At 47.3% G+C, this 23,844-nt stretch overlaps 1 protein-coding gene across 5 annotated transcripts in view; it reads right to left on the minus strand.

The window, feature by feature from the left end:
• RFX2 (regulatory factor X2) overlaps nucleotides 1-23,844 on the minus strand; it is a 705,663-nt gene that overhangs the window by 72,265 nt on the left and 609,554 nt on the right. For all 5 annotated transcript variants that reach the window (XM_029610912.1, XM_029610911.1, XM_029610910.1 and 2 more), the window contains one exon: nucleotides 7,735-7,884. In XM_029610912.1, the coding sequence (XP_029466772.1) occupies nucleotides 7,735-7,884 (150 nt within the window). The remainder of the gene's footprint in view (nucleotides 1-7,734; nucleotides 7,885-23,844) is intronic.

Below are 23,844 nucleotides of genomic sequence, written 5' to 3' on the forward strand. Positions count from 1 at the left end.
CCAGCTACACTAATTGCACTAACCACATCCTCTGGCGTTGATTGAGAGAATGTTCTCCGATTAGTCTTAAATGTGCTACTTGCTGACTTCATGGCGTGCCCCCTAGTCCTTCTATTATCCGAAAGTGTAAATAACCGATTCACATCTACTCGTTCAAGACCTTTCATTATTTTAAAGACCTCTATCATATCCCCCCTCAGCCGTCTCTTCTCCAAGCTGAACAGCCCTAACCTCTTCAGCCTTTCCTCATAGGGGAGCTGTTCCATCGCCTTTATCATTTTGGTCGCCCTTCTCTGTACCTTCTCCATCACAACTATATCTTTTTTTGAGATACAGCGACCAGAATTGTACACAGTATTCAAGGTGCGATCTCACCATGGAGCGATACAGAGGCATTATGACATTTTCCGTTTTGTTAACCATTCCCTTCTTAATTCCTAACATTGTTTGCTTTTTTGACTGCTGCAGCACACTGAGCTGACAATTTCAAAGTATTTATCCACTATAATGCCTAGATCTTTTTCCTGGGTATTAGCTCCTAATATGGATCCTAACATCATGTAACTACAGCAAGAATTATTTTTCCCTATATGCAACACCTTGCACTTGTCCACATTAAATTTCATCTGCCATTTGGATGCCCAATCTTCCAGTCTCGCAAGGTCCTCCTGTAATGTATCACAATCCGCTTGTGATTTAACTACTCTGAATAATTTTGTATCATCTGCAAATTTGATAACCTCACTCGTCGTATTCCTTTCCAGATCATTTATAAATACATTGAAAAAGAACCAGTTCAAGTACAGATCCCTGAGGCACTCCACTGAGAAAATTGACCATTTAATCCTACTCTGTTTCCTGTCTTTTAACCAGTTTGTAATCCATGAAAGGACATCGCATCCTATCCCATGACTTTTTAGTTTTCTTTGAAACCTCTCATGAGGGACTTTGGATTTTCAGAAGGTGTTTGACTAATACACTACATGTAGCGGTTCACCTTTATCCCCTTCAAAAAAAAAAGAAAAAAAGCAGATTTGTGAGGCAAGACTTCCCTTGGGTAAATCCATGTTGACCGTGTTCCATTAAACCATGTCTTTCTATATGCTTTGTGATTTTGATCTTTAGAATAGTTTCCACTATTTTTCCTGGCACTGAAGTCAGGCTCATTGGTGTATAATTTCCCGGATCGCCCCTGGAGCCCTTTATAAATATTGGTGTTACATTGGCCATCCTCCAGTCTTCAGGAACAATGGATGATTTTAATGATAGGTTACAAATATTAACTATATTTATAAATGATCTGAAAGCGGTATGATAAGTGAGGTGATCAAATTTGCAGATGACACAAAATTATGCAGAGTAGCTAAATTTCAAGCAGATTGTGATGAATTGCAGGAGCACCTTGTGAGACTGGAAGATTCAGCTTCCAAATAGCAGATGAAATTTAACGTGAACAAGAGCAAAGTGATGCATATAGGGAAAAATAACCCTTGCTGTAGTTACACAATGCTAGGAGTTACCACCCAGGAAAGAGAGCTAGGCGTCATGGTGGATAATACATTAAAATTGTCTGCTCAGTGTGCTATGGCGGTCAAAAAAGCAAACAGAATGTTAGGGATTATTAGGAAGGGAATGGCAAATAAAACAGAGGATGTCATAATGCTTCTCTATCGCTCCATGGTGAGACCATACCTTGAATACTGTGTGCAATTCTGGTCACCGCATCTCAAAAAGGATAAAGCTGCACTGGAGAAAGTGAAGAGAAGGGTGACCAAAATGATAAGAGGCATAGAACGGCTGCTCTATGAGGAAAGTCTAAAGAAGTTAGGACTGTTCAGTTTGGAGAAGAGACAACTGAGGGGGGATATGATTGAAAATCATGAAAGGACTTGAACAAATTAATGTAAAATGGTTATTTACTCTCTTAGATAACAGAAGGACATAAGAACATAAGGACCAGGGGGCACTCCATGAAGTTAGCAAGTAGCTCATTTAAAACTAAATTCTTTTTCACTCAGCACATAGTTAAGCTCTGGAATTCATTGCCAGAGGATGTGGTTACAGCAGTTAGTGTAAATGGGTTTAAAAAAAGGTTTGGATACGTTCCTAGCGGCAAAATCCATAAACTGCTATTACGGTAATTAATAAGCAATAGTAGCTTGTCTAATATTATCTAATTTTTATTATTATTATTTTTATTAAATATTATTATTAAATATTATCTAATATTTGGGTACTTGCAAGGTACTTATGACTTGGATTGGCCACTGTTGGAAACAGGATACTGGGCTGGATGGACCCTTGGTCTGACCCAGTAGAGTATATCTTATGTTCTTATGAATTCCACCAAATCAGAACATTTGCTGTATGAAGGAAAAAAATGACAGATTCAACTGCCTTGCCTTGATCACTTTTGTTAGAAAGTTAGAATCATGTGAATCTTGATCAAATAAAAACAATCAGATTAAGAGAAAATACTTACTAGGTGCAAAATGTGGTCCTACCAAAAAGACCGAACCAAATTCCAGATGCAAACAAGAATTTATGCCATATATGCTCTCTGTAGCAAGAAAGCACTGCAGCCCACATTGCCAAGGAGTTATGAGTCAAAGCTTTGGAAAAGGAAAAAAAAAACCCACAAACACCTTTTCTGTAAAATCTAATTGGTACTGTGCTACCGATGTTGCCATGGCCCTTACAAAATGTACCTGCACTCACCCCTGGAGAGGAAGGTTTGCTTCCTCATAGCAGAATTTGATTCAGTCTGCTAAGCCAGTTGGAGAGAGTTTGCTTGCCCACTGGAACTCGCAGCTTGTCTTTGTCAAAGAAGGAAAGAGTTGGGTGGATTTCCTATGGAGTGCAGTGCCTTCTAGATAGAATGCAAGTGCACACTTACAGTCCAAGGTGTGCAGTCCAAGGTGTGCAAAACCCTCTCGCTCTAGTGAGAGTGAGGCCTTGGGAAAGAGTGGGCAGACTATAGACTGACAGGCCGATACAGTACAGTGCGCTCCGATGGAGCGCACTGTTAACCCGCGTTTGAACGCGCTAGCTTTACCCCTTATTCAGTAAGGGATAATAGCGCGTTGAAAACGCGTGTCCAACCCCCCCAAACACTAATAGCGCCCGCAACATGCAAATGCATGTTGATGGCCCTATTAGTTATTCCCGCGCGATACAGAAAGTAAAATGTGCAGCCAAGCCGCACATTTTACTTTCAGAAATTAGCGCCTACCCAAAGGTAGGTGTAATTTCTCTCGGAACCGGGAAAGCATACAGAAAAGCAGTAAAAACTGCTTTTCTGTACACCCTCCGACTTAATATCATAGCGATATTAAGTCGGAGGTCCCAAAAGTTAAAAATAATCCAAAAAAAAAAATAATTTTTTAATCGGCCCGCGGCTTGAAAACCAGACACTTAATTTTGCCGGCGTCCGGTTTCCGAACCCGGACGCCGGCTTGAGAACCTACGCCGGTAAAATTGAGCGTCAGCTGTCAAACCCGCTGACAGCCGCTGCTCCTGTCCAAAAAGAGGCACTAGGGACGCGCTAGTGTCCCTAGCGCCTCTTTTTACCGCGGGCCCTAATTTGACTAATTTATTTTTCTGAATTGCGCGCACAGGAGAGTGGGCGCTGCCTGCTCTCCCGTGATTTTTACTGTATTGGTCTGTGAGTAAGGTGAGAGGCTGTGTCCACTTTAAGAAGAAATTTAGGGTGAGTACGGAGGACCACTCAGACACGGAAGAACCTAGTGTCGGGCGAGTATGCAACAAGGGCTTGTAAATCACTGACCCTTTTAGCAGAGGTGATGGTTACGAGGAAAAGAATTTTCCATGTTAGAATTTTAATGTTATAGGAATGCAAAGGCTCGAACGCGGAATGCATGAGCCTTGTAAGCACTACATTTAGGCCCCATTCCGTAACTGGTGATCGTAGAGGAGGCTTAAGTTGTAGAAAACCCATGATAAGCCGACTCATAAGGGGTCGAGCCGTTAACAGGGCATCCCCTACTCCCTGGTGGTACGCTGAGATGGAACAGAGGTGTACCCATGCGGAGGATGTCTGGGGACCAGATAGCCTAATAGAGATGGAGTAAGGCAGGAAAAAGGGGCCAATAACTTTTTGTGCACGCCATTTGGTAAATGTTGCCCATTTTGAATGGTAAGATTTGTGTGTGGAAGATTTTCGTGAAGCTACAAGTACCTGAGAATATCAGTGAGACTGTGTTATGAGGTTGACCTGTGGGCAGGCGAATTGGTTCCTGGAGTGATAGGTTGAGAAGTATGGGGAAGCATACTTGTCGAGGCCAGTAAGGGGTTATGAGAATCATTGAAAACTTGTCCTGCTGTAGCTTCACGAGAGTTTTGGCTATGAGCGGTATCGGAAGAGACGCATATAGGAGGCCTTTGTTGCAGGGGCAAGCAAAGGCGTCCATGGCTAACGCATTTCGAAGCCTGTGTAGGGAGCAGAATCTGTCCACTCTGTGGTTCGATTCGGACACAAGAGGTCAATGGTTGGTTCTCCTCAGCGCTAGAAGATTTTGCTCGCTACACACGGATTCAGAGACCACTTGAGGGATGGAGACATTGATTGAGATGGTCTGTTAGTATGTTCGGTATGCTTGTTAGATAAGTGGCCCAGAGATGCATGGAGTGTGCAAGGGCCCAGGCCTAGAACTGCGCGGCTTCCTGGCAGAGCAGATAAGAGCCTGTGCGTCCCTGTTTGTTCGAGTACCACATTGCCACTATGTTGTCTGTCTGTATCCTCAAAGTTTTGTGTGAGAGGCAGTGTTTGAAGGCATAAAGGGCATAACGCATGGCTCGAAGCTCCAGGAAGTTGATCTGAAACTTTTCGTGGAGCGGAGTGGAAGCATTTTGGGTTTGGAGGGTGTTGTTACGAGCTCTCCAACCCAAGTTGGATGCGACCGTGGCCAAGATCATCTGAGGATTTGGTTACTGGATCGGTGAGATATGGATCAGGAACGAAAGCGATTGAATGGCTTAGAGCCACTGAAATTTTAAAATCCACTGAGTTTTTCTCATGGCTAGTCTGGCCATAGGAGTGACGTGGATCGTGGAAACCATGTGGCCTAGCAATGGAAGAACTGATGGGCTGAGGCTATGTTGCATTCACGCAGAGATGTGGACAATTTGATAGGATGTCTGCGCGGTTATTGGGCAGGAAAACCGTTGTGACTGTAGTGCCCAGATCTGCTCCATATGGGATTTATGGGAGTTGATCAGAATTCCCAGCCAAATGTAGTAGATTTATAGTGAGTCTTAGAGAATTTAGAGCTCCTTGTTTGGATTGACTCCTTATTAGGCAGTTGTCCAGGTAAGAAAACGCGTGAATGCTATTGTTCTTTGTAGATGAGCAGCAGTCACTGCTAGGCATTTGGTGAAATACCCAAGTTGTCGAAGCTAGTTCTAATGGCAGAACTTGGTATTGAAAATGTTGACGACTCACTAGGAAGCGTATAGAAAGTCCAGAGAATAGAGGCAATAGAGACATCATTCGGAACTTTTCTTTCTGAAGAAATTTGCTGAGATTTCTGAGGTCCAGGATGGGTCGAGGTCGCCTGTTTTCTTTGAAAGTAGGAAATAGCGGGATTAAATTCCTCTGCCTTGTTGCGTCCGGGGAACGGTATCCTGAGCCCTGGTCCTCAGTGGGATGGACCGTTCTGTTTTCTGGCAAGGTTGAAAAATCCAGGAGCCTATCCGACTGGCGGAGATGGTGTGATCTGGATATCAGTTGGTCTCACGTGGGAGCGTGAGTGGTAAAAGGTCCTTCTAGCATCCCTCTTTGCTGTGCAAGAAACGTAGAGAGCTGTCGCAGGGTCTCGCGGTGGTCTTGAAATTGAGCCACTGTCTGCTGGATCTTGTGCACGAAGAGATTATCTGCGGTGCATGGCAAGTCAGCTAGTTTATCTTAGACTTCGGGCCGTAAATCAGGGGCCGTAAGCCAGGTTACCATCTAGAGTAAGGAGTCCTGTTGCTGGAAACGGGAGGACGTTTCGAAGCAATCACATGTTGCTCGAATTTCCTGTGGATGGCAGAGAGGTTCCCTTGGTGTTGTGTCAAATATAGCTGCTAAATAGCAATATGTTACACCAATATGTTTCTTGGAAGATGTTATGACCTAGATCCTCCCGAAAACGTCTGGTCCTTTTTAGTGACCAGGTCAAAAGGGATAGTTTCAGACATGTCCTTTACTTATGTCTCGATGGGATCGGTGCTGAAGCGGGATTAGAGTGCCCATCGCCCTTCGAGGATTCCGGGATAGGTATAGGGGTCTGTGGAGGCTCAGAAGGACGAGTCGGTATCAATGACTTAGGCTGTCATTGGTAGGTGCCACAACGAGGCGGTGCCAAAACGGTGCGAATATCGATGGCTACGGTGTTAGTAGATTCTAGAAGGCATCGAGGACAGCCTGATGGACGAGGACGTCCAACTCCTCCCTGGAAGCTGGTATAGGTAGCACAGCTACAGGGGGAGACAGGCTAGGCGTTACTGGCACTTCCACATGAATCTGTGGTGGCTCAGTACCCGGCACTGGTGTCGGTGGGGAACGCCTCGGTGCCTCGGGTGCAGAGGAGCATGGAGACTCTTTTACCAAGGCCCGCTTCGCAACCGGCTCAATGGACATTGATGCTGGTGAAGTATCAGTGCCGGCACTGAACGTGGAACAACGTCGGTGCCGGCGACGATGTTTCTCTCAGTGCTCGGCCCGGTCATTCTCCAGCACAGAGGAAACTGCCACCGATGTCCAGAATGGCGTCGGTGACAGACTGTTACCGTGGCAGTAACGATGTTTACCTTGGTGCTCGGCCCGGTCATTCTCCAGCACCGAGGAAGATGCCACCAATGTCATGGATGGCGTCTGTGCCGGACAGTCACCGTGCCGGTGATGATGATTCCCACAGTGCTCTGCCCGGTCATTCTCCAGCACAGAGGAAGATGCCCTCGCTGTCCCGGATGGCATTGATGACGGACTGCCACCGTGCCCTACTACTCCTGGCATTGTTTCTCGCCCAAGGATTGCACAGGGCTCTGGTTGAGAACCTGAAGTATGGAGCTTTTTCTTTAGTCGAGGGCATCGATGGAGGTACCGACTGCGGCATCGATGGCACTGGCGGCATAGAATGCAACCGCAACGGGAACCGTGGACATCCAGTGATATATACTTCTAAGATGAGGCCTCCCTTGGCATAAAACAAAGAAATGCAACCCACTACCCAATTAGAAATGGTGCTTTGTCACCATATTCCCATGATTGTTGAGATCAAAAGAAATAAAAACTTTTCTATGAGTTTGAATTCTTCCAGGTAGAAGGCAACAACTTTTTTTGCAACTGATGGAATGATGAGTCTTTTCAATTTGATTCACAAGTGGCCTAGGGAAAAATGTTAGAGGAAAATTGACAGATTGAAAAGGAAGTCCAACACTACGTTAAGCTGGGATTTAGGAAACATGTAGAGCCCCATTCTATTTTAGCATGGAATGCAGTCATATGAACCATTTGTGTAACTCAGGTGAATTTTTTTTTTTTAAAGAAAGAACAGTACTGTAACATGTTACTATTGTGTCAATCTTTTTCCTATTTTGTATGCAAACCCCAGCTGTCCCCCCCAAAATAAGGTTGTAGTTCCTCTTCTAACTTCTGATTCTGCCTTCTTCCTGCAAATTCTTCATGCCTAGCAGCCACAAATAAATGTGAGTAGAAAACATGTTTAAAATTACCTGCACATTAGCAAAATCAACTCGATTGAGGTCACTGAGCATCTGATTTATCTGGGATGTGTTCTGGAGCACCGCACGAGCTGCTTGGGCCAAGTGATTCAGCGATGTATACCTCCGTAGTGTTTGTGCGAAGGCACTCACTACTCCAACCTAGAACACAAGAGTGGTAATCTTAGATGTGAAGCAAATGCAAACAACTAAAACCCCCTTTTTCTCACCAGTACCTACTACTTGATGCATGATTAATAGGCCTGCTCTTGCTTTTTTGTCATGTTTTGTGAATTGAGACATGCTGAGATATCCCATCATGTACATTTAGGCTTTGATTCACTAGGGTGAATTTTAAAAGTGTTGCTCATGCTAAAAGGCCCATATACACAAGTATCTGGGTTGCATGCAAGCAACATGCATTTTAAAAGTCACAATTTACGCGCATATATACACGGGCGCGAGTAAAAAACAAAAAAGGAGGCGGCACTAGGGCATGTGGAGGGTGTTCTGGGCGGACCCAACAATTATGCACATAAATCCGTATCTTAAATATGATGGCCACAGCGTGCGGTGGCTTTTTAGCCATGTAAATTTACTGCTGCTCCAGATCAGTGTGTCAATCACTGGTCCTGAGTATCCACTCTTTTTCAGGCGAGCCCTCTCAATGGCCAGACCGTAAGCGAGAATCTCTGATCAGCCAATCGTCCAGGTATGGGTGCACGAGGATCCCTTCTTTTCTCAGTGTCACCGCTACTACCACCTTGATCTTGGTGAACGTTCAGGGAGCCGTAGCTAGCCTGAACGGTAGGGCCTGGAACTGGTAGTGATGGCCCAATATCTCGAAGCGTAGGAAACGCTGATGGAGGCGATGGATCGGTATGTGGAGATAGGCTTCTGACAGATCCAGGGAGGTCAGGAATTCTCCCAGTTGTACCGCCTTTATGACCGAACGCAGGGTTTCCATGCGGAAGCGGTGTACCTTCAGGTAGTGATTGACGGTCTTGAGGTCCAGTATGGGCCAGAATGTTCCCTCTTTCTTGGGCACGATGAAGTAGATGGAATAGTGCCCAGAATTTTGTTGGTGCGAGGGCACCGGTGTTCTTGCCTTTTCGAGTAGTTTCGATAGTGTGGTTTCCACTGCCTTCCTCTTGGAGGGGTTGTGGCACGGAGTAATCACAAACTTGTCCGGGGGAATGCTGTGGAAGTCCAAGTAGTATCCCTCTTGGATGCTGGATAGGACCCAATTGTCCGACGTTATTTTGACCCATCTTTGCTAGAATAGGGCAAGCCTGCCCCCTCATTCTTCTTGACCTTTCAGCCGCCTTCGACACAGTGAACCACAATATACTATTGGAGCAACTATCCCAAATTGGTTTAACTGGCAATACCTTACGTTGGTTTTCTTCCTATTTATCTGATCGAACATACCAAGTATTAATCAAGACAACCTATCAAAAATAATCAACCTCAACACCGGAGTCCCTCAAGGATCAGCCACCCTTTTCAACATATACCTTCTCCCCATTTGCCAACTACTAAAAGAATATGAAATCATACACTTCCTCTACGCTGATGACATTCAGCTCCTCATTCCCATACAAAATTCGATTGAAGACACCTACAAGAAAACCTCAGAACTACTTATCTCAATCAAACATCTCCTAAATTCCCTGAAACTCATAATCAACTTTGACAAAACTGAAATAATACTCATGGATAAAAAACCCAATCCAACTCTGCCACCCCTGACAATACTTGACAAACAAATGATAACTATACTCCCTACCACCCACACCAGGAACCTCGGAGTTATCATTGATAAAGAACTTTCTTTCAAGAACCACATAGCAAATAAAACTAAAGAAGGATACCACAGACTCCTAACCCTAAGACACCTGAAACCATTTCTCAACCCCTATGATTTCAGAACTGTACTTCAACTTCTTATCTTCTCCACCTTCGACTATTGCAACTCCTTACTAATTGGAATACCTTTTTCATCCCTCAAACCACTCCAAATACTGAAGAACTCAGCCGCCAGAGTCCTAACTGGTACAAAAAGAAATGTATTTATTTATTTAAAGGCTTTTATATACTGGAGTTCATGTACTAGTACATACCACTTCGGTTTACACAGAACCAATATTGGAAAATTACATCAAACAAGTGGGTATAAAATAACAAGGCTAACTTTGTAGGAACTTAGAACTTGAGGTGAAGGAGAGAACAGGACCAAGTGGTAACAGATCAATGTAAATAGCTAAATAATAAATACAAATGCTTACAGATTACAGTCTTCAAAATCTAAGTTTACATCTTCAGAATAAGGTTTAAATCTACAAGAACTAACGGTTACATCTTCAAGGTTTGTAGACTTCAGAGCTAAAGTTACATCTGACTTAAAAGGTATTGGTGTAGCATGCTGTAAATTTAACGATTGGGAATATGAGACCAAGAAATACAATTAAGAGTTGCGGTATCAGACATCTGGTTAACGTGATTATGAAATGCATGAATGAGTCTAGTTCTGGGACGTGGCTCTGAGCGAAAACTTTATGAACACAACACCAATATTGACCTCACTTCATTGGCTCCCTATTACTGCACGTATTGCTTACAAATCAATGACCATAATCCACAAAATTCTAAACAATGATCATCAAGGTCTTAACATCCTAAACATAATCCCTCAAAATCCTCCAAGAAACCTACACTCTAATAACTCAGGCTACCTAAACATTCCCCCTATCAAAGATGCACATCTGGCAACCACAAGAGAAAGAGCCTTTTCAATTGCTTCACCTAAACTTTGGAACACCCTACCTAAATTCCTGAGAATCCAACACGACCTAAAAATATTCAAAAAGGACCTAAAAACACTAATGTTCCGCAAATTCTACACTGACCCTCAGACGTCTGATCATTCCAACTCTCAACTGAACTCTCAGTTATAAACCTCTTAATACATTCTCTTCACCCTGAACTGCATACCCTCCTCTTCCAACCTAATAATGCTCTCTGGACTTGATATGCTTATTTCTGATATTGTTCAAATTGTTTTTTATTGTTGCACAACTGCTAAGAAAATGTATAACGTTCACATTGTTTTTTCTGTTACACAACTGCTAAGAAAAATGTATATTTTTGTAAACAGTTATGATGGCTCTACCGAATGACTGTATATAAAATGCAACAAATAAATAAATAAATAAATATTATCTCTTCCTCTAGATGGGTCTGCTGATTCTCATTGCATGTTGCGGCTAGGCCCTGGTCCTGAGTCGGCTCCTCTTTTGTTGTGTCTGTTCCGAAAGGACTGCCCCTTGCCGGCGGGGCGGGGCGCTTGGTAAGTGTTTTTATATGTCTATAACGCTGGGATCCTCTGCCCTTGGGTGCCTGGGAGAGGGGCGTTGGTTCTTCTTGTTCCTGTCCTCCGGTAGACGGGGTACTGGGGACTCGCCCCATTTGTCGGCTAATTTGTCCAGGTCGCTTCCGAATAGGAGTATTCTTCTAAAGGGCATTCTCGTGAGCCTCGTCTTAGAGGTTGCATCGGCTGGCCAGCTTCGGAGCCAGAGCTGTCTTCTGGCTGCCACTATGGACGAGAGGCTCCTGGCTGAGGTGCGTACCAGGTCTGAGGTCGCATCCGTGAGGAATGATATTGCTGGGTCTAATGCCTCGATTGGAATAATTGCATCCCTGGCCATAGCCAGGCAGGCGCGTAATACCATGGCGCAGCAGGCAGCGATCTGTAAGGTCATAGCTGATACATCGTAAGACTGCTTGAGGATGAATTCCTGCCGTCTGTCATTGGCATCCTTGAGTGAAGCTCCTCCCTCGACTGGTATGGTAGTGCGCTTTGTGGTGGCGCAGACCAGGGCGTCGACCTTGAGAAACGTCAGGAGTTCCTTCGTCGCAGGGTCCAAGGGGTAGAGAGCTTCTAGGGCTCGACCTCCCTTAAAGGTGGCCTCTGGAACATCCCATTCCAGGTCGATCAGTTGTTGTACGGCCTGTAGCGTAGGGAAATGGCGTGAGGTCTGCCCGGCCAGGAAGGGGCTCGCCTTGGACTCTGCTGTGTTGCATGTGTCCGGTTTGGCCAATGCCTTCAGACTTGTGGCTACGATATCTGATAGGGCACCAGCACATAGAACTAAAAGCCACCCTGATATCTCCTTCTGTTACTCCACCCTTTCCTTAATCCAAGCGCACTACATCAGTTATCCTCAAGCATTCTTCCAGCCACCTCAGCAGCCAGCACTCATCCAGCCATTCCAGCAGTCATCGTCCAGCCACTCCAGCATTCATCATTCATCCAGCATCCAGCATTCCTCCAGCCACTCCAGCATCCAGCCACTCATCCTGCCACTCCAGCAGTCACCGTCCAGCCACTCCAGCATCCAGCAGTCATCCAACGATCATCTCTGCCAACAACCACTCCAGCACTCATTTCTTCTAACAGCTATATTTCCCTCCACAATCCCAACCGTCATCCACTTTACTCCAAAATGACAACATGCTACAATCCTTCCCCATACCAATTATCCCTCGCTCGCTCCCTAACAGAGCTAATCCACCCTTGCTCAACCTACGCTCAAAGAGATCCCTGATTCCAATCATGATCTCCCCACTAACACAATTCCTAGGCTTATCTTTGATCACCTTAACCCTTCTCAACTCGCAGTCGCTCTCTAAGAAATCCCACATGCTCAACGACCACCTCCTGGACACCCAACCGGACATTTGTGCCATTACCGAAACATGGCTGAAAAACACAGACACTGCCATAATTAACCAACTACCAATACAACAATATGACATCTTCTCTATCCCCAGACCTAAAAAAAAAAGAGGGGGTGGAATAATGTTAATTGCAAAAAAAGAACTGAGACCATCCCAGCAAGCCTTCAAATCGACGACCAAACTAGAAATCGGACTATTCAAATCCTCCCAGCTTCAAATCTGCCTTATTTACGCCCCCCCGGGGCTCCTAGAAGCCGACCCCTCTCCCCTCATCGAAGTCATAGCCAAACACATCAACACTAACTCACCTGCTATCATTTTGGGAGACTTCAACATCCATGTTGACTCCCCATCCCCATCGTCCAACTGTGAAGCCTTTCTCTCCTCCCTACAGGCTATGGGATTCAAACAAATTATAAACAATCCCACACACAAGGCAGGCCACACGCTCAATCTGATATTCACGAATGAAGCCATCTCGCCCATCTCCCCACCTTCCTGCACCCCCATCCCCTGGTCAGAACACTCGATGATAGTTACAGAATTATCTATAAAACAAAAACAGACCCCCATTGCCACTAAATCCTCTATCCAGTTCAGGAAACCGTGTTCCATGGACACACTCAACAACAGCCTTGCCAAAGACCTAACTAAACTGGACCTCTCTGATGCTGATACCGCTATTAACTCCTGGCAATCTATCACACACTCAGTTTCAAACACAATCTGCCCCTTATCTTCAAAAGTTACCAACCCGGCCCGCAAGAACAAAAAACCCTGGTTCTCAACTGAATTAAGAAAACTCAAACAAGACCTACAACACAAAGAACAACGCTGGCGGAAAGATCCCTCCCCTACCTCACTGGCTTCTTACAAAACAGCAATGAACTACTATAGGACATCCATTACCCGCACCAAATGAGATTTCTACGCCAAAAATACAAGGCTTCTTATACGACCCAAAATGTTGAGATTACTTACCTGATAATCTCCTTTTCCTTAGTGTAGACAGATGGACTCAAAACGAATGTGTATAGTATCCGCGTGCTAGCAGTTGGAGACGGATCTGACGTCAGCACGGGGTATATATACCCCCACAGGAAGCGTAGCAACTTAGTAATCTTCCTTGCAAAAGCTGTTATGGATGTGTGTACTGACGCTCAGTGAAAAGTGAAACAGGATTCCCCTGACCGATTGATAGTAGCTGGAGACCGCCAGGCGTTGACACCTGGTAGAGTGTACGCTCTTATGGAAACAGATGACATGGCTTACCTTGAATCGGTGAAACCCATGTACACAGGCAGCTGGGCGGGATGCTGAGTCCATCTGTCTACACTAAGGAAAAGGAGATTATCAGGTAAGTAATCTCAACATTTCCTGGCATGTAGCCAGATGGACTCAGAACGAATGGGATGTACAAAAGCTTTACTCCCAGCCTGGGCGGGAGGCTGCCTGAGGACCATGTAGTACCGCCCTCGCAAATGCTGAGTCCTCCCTGGCCTGGACATCCAAACGGTAGAACCTGGAGAAGGTATGGAGGGAGGACCATGTCGCCGCTTTACATATTTCTGCAGGCGACAGCATCCTGGATTCCGCCCAGGATGCCGCTTGTGCTCTGGTAGAATGAGCCTTGACTTGTAGAGGTGGAGACTTCCCAGCCTCCACATAAGCTGCTCTGATAACTTCTTTAATCCAGCGGGCGATGGTGGGCCGCGAGGCCGCTTCACCTTGCTTCTTCCCGCTGTGCAGGACGAACAGATGGTCTGTCTTTCGTAGTTCTTGTGTGACTTCCAGATATCTGGGCAGCAATCTGCCAATGTCGAGATGGCGTAATAAACGCCCTTCTTCAGATTTCTTCAAACCCACCGTGGTAGGCAAGGATATGGTTTGGTTAAGATGAAACTGTGAAACCACTTTCGGTAGAAAGGAGGGAACCGTGCGAAGATGGATAGCCTCAGGAGTGATTCTGAGAAATGGATCCCGGCAGGACAGTGCTTGTAGCTCTGATATGCGGCGTGCTGAACATACAGCCAGCAAGAACACCATCTTCAAGGTTAGAGAACGGAGAGACAGGACCCTAAGCGGTCTGAAGGTGGATCCTGCGAGGAAATCCAAAACAAGATTGAGGTTCCATAAGGGCACAGGCCACTTCAGTGGCGGACGAATATGCTTGACTCCTTGCAGGAAGCGAGAAACATCTGGGTGCTTGGCGATAGTCTTGCCATCCCTCCTGGGGCCATAACAAGACAGCGCCGCCACCTGAACCTTCATGGAGCTGAGGGAGAGACCCTTCTGAAGGCCATTTTGCAGGAAATCCAACACCACAGGGATTGTGGTCGAATGTGGTTTGGTGCCATGAGTGTCGCACCATGCTTCAAATATTCTCCAGATCCTTACATAGGTGAGGGATGTGGAAAACTTGCGAGCTCGGAGGAGTGTATCTATCACGGGCTTCGAGTAACCTCTTTTCTTCAGTCTAGCCCTCTCAATGGCCAGACCGTAAGAGAGAATTGAGCTGGATCCTCGTGGAGTATGGGACCCTGACGTAGAAGGTCTCAGAGAGGAGGCAGGGGAAGGGGCTCCCCTGCCAGTAGTCTTCTCATGTCCGCGTACCAGGGTCTTCTTGGCCAGTCTGGTGCCACTAGAACTAGGCCCCGGTGTTTCTGAATTTTGTGGATGATGGCGCCCAGCAGAGGCCACGGAGGAAAGGCGTATAGCAGAGTCCCTGGAGGCCACGGCTGAACCAGGGCATCAATTCCGTGGGAGAACAGGTCGCGCTTGCGGCTGAAGTATCTGGGTACTTGAGCATTGGACTTGTCCGCCAGTAAATCCATGTCCTGAATCTCCCAGTGATCCACGATCATCTGGAAGGCTGTGGGTGACAGCTGCCACTCTCCCAGATTTAGACGTTCTCTGCTGAGGAAGTCTGCCGTGGTGTTGTCCTTCCCGGCAATGTGGACGGCGGAGATGTCCTGAAGATTCGCCTCTGCCCAAACCATAAGTGGGGCGATCTCCAGAGATACTTGTCGGCTTCTGGTTCCGCCCTGACGGTTGATGTATGCCACCGTGGTGGCGTTGTCTGACATCACTCTGATTGCTCTGTTCTTCAGTCTGTGAGCAAATCGAAGGCATGCCAATCGGACTGCCCAAGCCTCTAGATGGTTGATGTTCCACGCTGACTCTTCTCCGCGCCATCGCCCTTGTGCGGTGAGTCCTTCGCAGTGTGCTCCCCAGCTGCTCAGGCTGGCATCTGTGGTGAGCAGGGTCCACGTGGGGGAGGACATCCTCGACCCCTTGCTCATGTGGTCGGGCTGCAGCCACCACCGTAACTGTGTCCGGACTCTGGCAGGCAGAGGTAGGTGCGTGGAATAGTTCCGTAGACGAGGGCTCCAGCGAGAGAGCAGGGAGTGTTGTAGAGGTCTCATATGGGCCCTTGGCCAAGGTACCACTTCCAGGGTGGATGCCATGAGACCAAGAACCTGCAGATAATCCCAAGCTATGGGCCGACTGGCTCCCATCAAGTACTGGATACGCGTCTGAAGTTTCAACCTTCTCTTGGTAGTGAGACTGACTGTGTCTGCCTGCGTGCCGAACTGTACTCCCAGGTATTCCAGTGACTGGGAAGGCTGTAGGCAACTCTTGCTGAGATTGATTACCCAGCCCAAGCTTTCCAGAAGGGCGATCACCCTGTCGGTTGTCCGATGGCTCTCCTCTCGTGATTTCGCCCTGATCAGCCAATCGTCTAGGTAGGGATGGACCAGAATTCCTTCCCGCCTGAGGGCCGCTGCTACCACGACAACCACCTTGGTGAAGGTCCGCGGTGACGTGGCCAATCCGAAGGGCAGAGCCCGGAATTGAAAGTGGCAACCCAGAACCTTGAAGCGTAGGTAGCGCTGATGATCTGGATGGATCGGGATATGCAGGTATGCCTCTGACAGGTCTAATGCCATGAGGAATTCTCCTGGCTGTACTGCGGCCTTGACGGAGCGCAGAGTCTCCATGCGAAACCTCGGAACCCGTAAGTATTGATTGACTGACTTGAGGTCCAGCACAGGCCGAAAGGTGCCCCCTTTCTTGGGTACCATGAAATAAATGGAATAGTGTCCAGAATTCACTTCCCAGGCAGGTACTGGGATGATGGCTTTCAAGGACAGGAGCCTCGCCAGGGTAGCTTCCAATGCTGCCTTCTTGTGTATGGGACATGAAGATTCCACAAACTTGTCCGGAGGGAGATGATGAAAGTCCAGATAATATCCCTCCCGGATAATGGCGAGGACCCACTGGTCCGACGTAATCTCGACCCATCTGGGGTAGAAGAGGGTTAACCTGCCCCCTATGGCTCCGTCCCCCAGATGAATCGGCGGATTCTCATTGGGAGGCGCGGCCGGGACCCGAGCCCGGGCCTGCTCCCCTCTTGTGCTGCTTGGTCCGAAAGGACTGATTCCTGGCCTGAGGACGTGGTGCCTGGTAGCGACTCCTGTAAGGAACAAAGCACTGTGAACTCCTGCCCCTGGAGGGCCTTGGAAAGGCGCGCTGGCCCCTTCTGAACCGATCTTCCGGCAGTCTAGGCACTGGAGAGGCACCCCATGTACTGGCCAGTTTATCAAGGTCGCTGCCTAATAGGAAAGAGCCCTTAAAGGGCAATCTGGTGAGGCATGTTTTTGAAGGCGCATCAGCTGACCATCTCCGGATCCAGAGCTGCCTCCTGGCGGCTACGGAGGATGAGATCCCCTTAGCTGTTGTCCGGACCAGGTCTGATGCAGCATCCGTGAGGAACGAAAGAGCTGACTCCATGTCAGCTGCGGGAGCGTTGTTCCTAACCTGTGACAAACAGGCACGCGTCACCACTGTGCAGCAGGTCGCGATCCGCAAAGATAGAGCTGCCACCTCAAAGGTCTGTTTCAGAATGGCATCCAGTCGCCGGTCATGAGGCTCCTTGAGGGCCGTCCCCCCTTCAACTGGAATGGTAGTGCGCTTGACCACAGCGTTAATCAAGGCGTCCACCTGAGGGCACGCCAGCAGGTCCTGGATATCCGGTGCCAATGGATACATGCCCATCAGGGCCCGGCCCCCTTTGAAGGAAGCCGCTGGGGCCGCCCATTCTAAATCTATCAGTTGTTGTGCCGCTTGCAAGAATGGAAAATGGCGGGCTGTAGGACGAAGACCTTCCAGCAGGGGGTTCTGCGCAGAGGGTACCGTAGCGCTGGGACCTGTAATATCCAGCTCCGCCAGACACTGAGACACCAGGTCGGAGAGATCCTCCTTAGGGAAGAACCGCCTCATGGTTCTAAATGGCTCAATCCCTGGGGGAAGTTCCCTCTCGTCCGGGAGCTCCGACTCGTCCGGTGAAACCTCCTGGTCTGATTGATCTGGACTGTCCAGCGGCGGGAGGTCCCGCTCACGATAAGGGCGTGAAGGTCCAGGAACAGGATCCGCAGGAGCCGCCACCGCAGCGGCAGCCGCAGCAGCCGCCGCAGTTGCAGCCACCGCAGGAACCGCAGAAACAGCAGGAACAGCAGGAACCGCAGGGCCTGGACGGGAAGCCGTTTGCATCTGTACAAAGGCATGAATCCCCTTAAAGAGATCCACCCAGGAAATGGAAGCAGCCTCTAATCGCCGGGGTACAAGATCCCCCGGGATTCCCGATTGGTCGAGACTGCCCGCTAAATCCGGGGTAGCCCCTGGGGAGCTGTCAGCAAATCGTGGCTGAGACTGGTCCTGGCCCGAGGGTCCCACGGCCTCCTCACATTGAGCACATAGGGAGTCTGGCTCTTCACTGTGCGTGGCTCGAAGCTGTCATGCAGAGCAGAGGCCAAGGGCTTTAATGCCTGAGGCAGGCGGCGCCGCCACTGAAGACGCTGAGGCGTTCTGTTCCATTGAAAAGTATGCGTTGAATGCTTAATAGAACAGGCGCACAATAATAATAATATGCGGCAGCAATATGCGCTTAATACAACAGGCACACAATAATAATAATATGCGGCAGCAATATGCGCTTAATACAACAGGCGCGCAATAATAATATGCGGCAGCAATATGCGCTTAAAACAACAGGCGCACAATAATAATATGCGGCAGCAATATGCGCTTAATACAACAGGCGCTTAACCCTAATAATAGGCAATATGTTCTCAGCAATAGGTGGCCATGAAAACAGCTCAATTGCTCTCAGCAATATGCAGTTAGCAATACACGCTCTATGGCTGTCAATAGGCTCTCAGCAATAAGCGGTTAGTAATACACGCTCAATGGCAATCAATAGGCTCTCAGCAATAAGCGGTTAGTAATACACGCTCAATGGCATTCAATAGGCTCTCAGCAATAAGCGGTTAGCAATACACGCTTAATGGCATTCAATAGGCTCTCAGCAATATGCGGTTAGCAATACACGCTCAATGGCATTCAATAGGCATTCAGCAATAAGCGGTTAGCAATACACGCGCAATGGCATTCAATATGCTCTCAGCAACAGGCGGTTAGCAATACACGCGCAATGGCATTCAATATGCTCTCAGCAATAAGGCAATATACGCACAAGGAGGAATAGAGCCGCGCCTATTACGGGCGCTCAATACCTGAACAAGGCCCACAAAATGGCACCCTCCACGGTGTGCCACGCCGCCGATCCTGTTCCTCGGAGACCAGAAATAAGAGATGTACGCCTTACCTGATCCTCGGCGCTTCCCGGCTGGAACCCGGGCGGTCTCCAGCTGCGGGGGGAGAGGGCAAGTACCTTCACCGCCGCGTTTGAGGATATGCACCCGCTGCCTCGTCCACGCCGGGACCGAGGCGCCTCGTATGCCTCACCCAAACCTCGCCCGGGGGCTATGTCTCTGCTGCGATTCGGCCACCGGACTGAGGACTTAGACCTCCGGGGGATCGCGGAAATCACCCCGGGAAACTCTACTGGGGGAGGGACCTTAGGGTATCACCGCAGGAGTGTGGGGCTCGATGTTGTAGAAGTTGTAGTTGAAAGAAAGTAGAAATAGAAAGTAGATTTGGAAAACACGCTCGCGAGCGTGCAGGCTCTCCAAACTGCTTTGGAGACGGAAATTACTAAGTTGCTACGCTTCCTGTGGGGGTATATATACCCCGTGCTGACGTCAGATCCGTCTCCAACTGCTAGCATGCGAATACTATACCCATTCGTTCTGAGTCCATCTGGCTACACGCCAGGAAAACTCTGTTCTCATATGTTGCAGCCCTTACCACCCCTATTCCCCCTACCTTCCCAGAAGAAGCAGCCCAAAACAAATCTACAGAGTTGGCTATCTTCTTTGACAACAAAATCAAAAACTTACTTGCCCCCCTGGCAACATCCAACACTTCATCAAACCCTTCGCAACCACCAAGCCTAAATCCTTCACCAACTATTCACAAACAGACGCTAGAATCTCTTGAACCTACATCATCACTGGAAATAGAATCAATAATCAAGAAAATGAAACCTTCTTCACACCCATTGGACCAAATACCGACCAAACTCCTCCTCACCATTCCTAACACCATTGCTAAACCTCTAGCAGACATCATAAATTGCTCCCTCAATCAAGGATCTGTCCCAGACTCTTTAAAAATTGCTTCGCTGAAACCTTTACTAAAAAAACCCAACCTGGACCCAGCCAACCCTGTAAATTTCCACCCCATTGCAAACTTACCTTTCATAGCCAAGCTAATGGAAAAGCTTGTCAACATCCGACTCACAGACTACTTGACTCTCACAATATTCTTTACCCCTCTCAATTCGGATTTAGAAAACGCCTAAACACAGAATCCCTCCTTCTTTCTTTAACGGACAACATCCTGATGGGCCTTGACAAGGGACAATCATACCTTCTTGCCCTACTCGATATCTCCGCGGCCTTCGACACGGTAAACCATTCTATCCTCATCAACCGTCTAATAGAAATAGGCATCTCTGGCTCTGCACTGCTCTGGTTCAAATCCTTTCTGAACAACAGGCACTACAAAGTTAAAATAAATGACAAAGAATCCCACCCCATTCCTTCAAAAAGCAAAATTGCTTACCTTGTAATAGGTGTTATCCCAGGACAGCAGGATGTAGTCCTCACATATGGGTGACGTCATTCACGGAGCCCTTAAGCGGGAAAAACTTCTGGCAAGTTTCTAGAAGCTTTTGATTTGGCTGCCTGAGGCTACTGAGCATGCCCGGCATGCCATGATATTCCCTGCCACAGGGGTCTCACTCCAGTCTTGTATGTAGCAAGAAGCGTTAGCCAATAAGAAACTAAAGTCCGATGCCCAACTCCGCGGGGTGGCGGGTGGGTTTCGTGAGGACTACATCCTGCTGTCCTGGGATAACACCTATTACAAGGTAAGCAATTTTGCTTTATCCCAGGACAAGCAGGATGCTAGTCCTCACATATGGGTGATTAGCAAGCTAGAGGCTGAGTCATTGTCCATGCAGGTAACCGGAATTCCGTGTTGAAGAAATGAGTCAGCCGAAGAATACAGCAGGATGGATGTAGAAGGAGTTGGGATTAAACAGGAAACAAGTTCTTTAAGACAGATTGTCCATAGGCTGAATCCCGTCTTCCTTCCTTGTCCAAACAGTAATGAGCTGCAAAGGTGTGAAGAGAACTCCATGTTGCTGCTTTACAAATGTCAATAATTGGCACTGAACGAAAATGTGCTACTGAAGTTGACATGGCTCTTACTGAATGTGCCTTTACTCGCCCTTGGAGAGGAAGGCCTGCTTTTTCGTAGCAGAATTGTATACAATCTGCTAACCAATTGGATAGAGTATGTTTTCCCACTGCTTTACCTGGCTTATTTGGATCATAAGATACAAAAAGCTGATTGGATTTTCTAAGGGATGTAGTGCGATTCAAATAAAAAGACAATGCACGTTTACAGTCCAAAGTGTGTAAAGCTCTTTCCCCTTGGTGAGAGTGAGGTCTAGGAAAGAATGTGGGTAAAACTATTGTTTGATTCAAGTGGAATTCCGTAACTACCTTAGGGAGGAATTTTGGGTGTGTTCGGAGAACCACTCTGTCATGGAGAAACTTTGTATAAGGTTCGTATGTGACAAGTGCTTGTAACTCACTAACCCTCCTAGCTGATGTGATGGCTATGAGGAAAATAGTTTTCCATGTGAGATATTTAAGGTCACAGGAATCTATAGGTTCGAAAGGAGAATGCATTAACCTTGTTAAAACCAGATTCAGGTCCCATTGAGTAGCCGGAGGCCGAATCGGTGGCTTAAGGTGATTGAGACCTCTCATGAATCTAGTGACGAGAGGTTGTGTGGATATAGGTGCATCCCCTATCTTGGTGTGGTAAGCGGAGATTGCGCTGAGATGCACTCTGATTGATGATGTCTGCAGACCTGAGTCTGAAAGATGGTACAAATAATCTAATAGAGAAGTAGTGGGGCAAGTGAAAGGATCTATGTGCTTTTGCTTACACCAAGAAGTAAACCGCTTCCACTTGTAAGAATAATTTCTTCGTGTGGAGGGTTTACGGGAGGCTATAAGTACTTGAGAAACATCAGTGGAAAGATCAAGGGATTGTAGGATTAGGCTTTCAACATCCATGCTGTCAGGGATAGAGATTGGAGGTTGGGATGGCGCAACCGACCCTGATGCTGAGTAATGAGATCGGGAGGTACTCCCAGGCGAACTGGATCCCTGACTGACAGGTCTAGCAGTGTGGGAAACCATACTTGTCGAGGCCAATACGGGGCTATGAGTATCATTGTCCCTTTGTCCTGTTGCAGTTTCACCAGCGTCTTGGTGATAAGCGGTATTGGAGGGTACGCATAGAGTAGGCCTGAGTTCCAAGGGCGAGCAAAGGCGTCCTTGGCTGGGTGGTTCTTCTGGTTGTGTAGAGAACAGAAGTTGCGCACCTTGTAATTCAGATGCGACGCAAAGAGATCTATTGACGGTTGTCCCCACTGTCGGAAGATCTTGGTCGCAACTGAGGGATTCAAAGACCACTCGTGTGGCTGAAATTGGCGACTGAGTCGGTCTGCTAGGACATTGTGAATCCCTGCAAGATAAGTCGCCTGCAGGAAAATTGAGTGGTCTAAGGCCCAGTCCCAAATTTGTGCTGCTTCCTGACATAGGAGATACGAACCCGTACCTCCCTGTTTGTTGATGTACCACATGGCTACTGTATTGTCCGTCTGGATTAGCACAGTCTTGTTTGAAAGGTAGTCCTTGAACGCATGCAGCGCATAACGTATAGCTCGAAGTTCTAGAAAATTGATTTGATATGTGGCTTCGAGTTTTGTCCAAGTCCCTTGAGTTTGAAGAGTGTGCAGGTGAGCCCCCCATCCCAATGTGGATGCATCTGTAGTTAATGTTATGCAAGGGATCGGTTTTTGGAAAGGTAGGCCTTTGCATAAATTGTTCTTGATTGTCCACCATTGTAGCGAGGCTCGAAGCTGGTGGGTTACCTTGATTTGACAGTACAGTGGTTGAATGGCTTGGATCCATTGTGATCGTAGAGTCCATTGGGTGAGTCTCATGGCAAGTCGTGCCATGGGTGTGACGTGGACTGTAGAAGCCATGTGTCCCAATAGGATTAGGAACTGATGAGCTGTCACGTACGGTTGCCTTGATACCTCGTATGCCAGCTGGGACAGCGTATGAGCACGGTCTTTTGGAAGAAACGCATGTGCTATGTTGGTGTTTAATTCTGCACCTATATACTGGAGCACATGAGATGGTTGCAGCTGGGACTTTTGATAATTGATGATGAATCCCAGCTTGTGTAGTAACTGTATTGTGGAATGAAGAGACGTTACTGCTCCTTGTTGCGATTGGCTTTTTATGAGCCAATCGTCGAGGTAAGGGAACACATGAATTCCCTGTTTGTGTAAGTGTCCCGCCACCACCGCTAGGCATTTTGTGAATACTCTCGGGGCGGAGGTTAGGCCGAACGGCAAGACTTTGTATTGGAAATGGTGATTTTTCACCGTGAATCTGAGGTATTTGCGATGAGGTGGGAAGATTGGAACATGAGTGTATGCGTCCTGAAGATCCAGAGAACAAAGCCAATCTCCCTGTTGTATGAGTGGAAGCATGGTTCCTAATGATAACATCCTGAATTTCTCTTTTCTGAGAAATTTGTTGAGATTTCTGAGATCTAGGATGGGACGTAGGCCTCCGGTTTTCTTTGGAATGAGGAAATACCGGGAATAGAATCCTCTTCCCTTCTGAGTGCATGGTACGGGTTCTATCGCATTTGCCTTCAGAAGGGCAGATAATTCTACTTGTAATTGAGGATCGTTGTCCAGATAGGAGTGTTTTGGTGGTAACTCCTGAGTTGGGGATGTGAAGTCTAGTTGGTAACCTTGACGAACTATTGATAAGACCCACTGATCTGTTGTAATGTTTTCCCATTGTGAGTAAAATT

Source organism: Rhinatrema bivittatum, chromosome 8, assembly GCF_901001135.1.
Source record: "Rhinatrema bivittatum chromosome 8, aRhiBiv1.1, whole genome shotgun sequence".
In the NCBI taxonomy this organism is placed as follows: Eukaryota; Metazoa; Chordata; class Amphibia; order Gymnophiona; family Rhinatrematidae; genus Rhinatrema; species Rhinatrema bivittatum.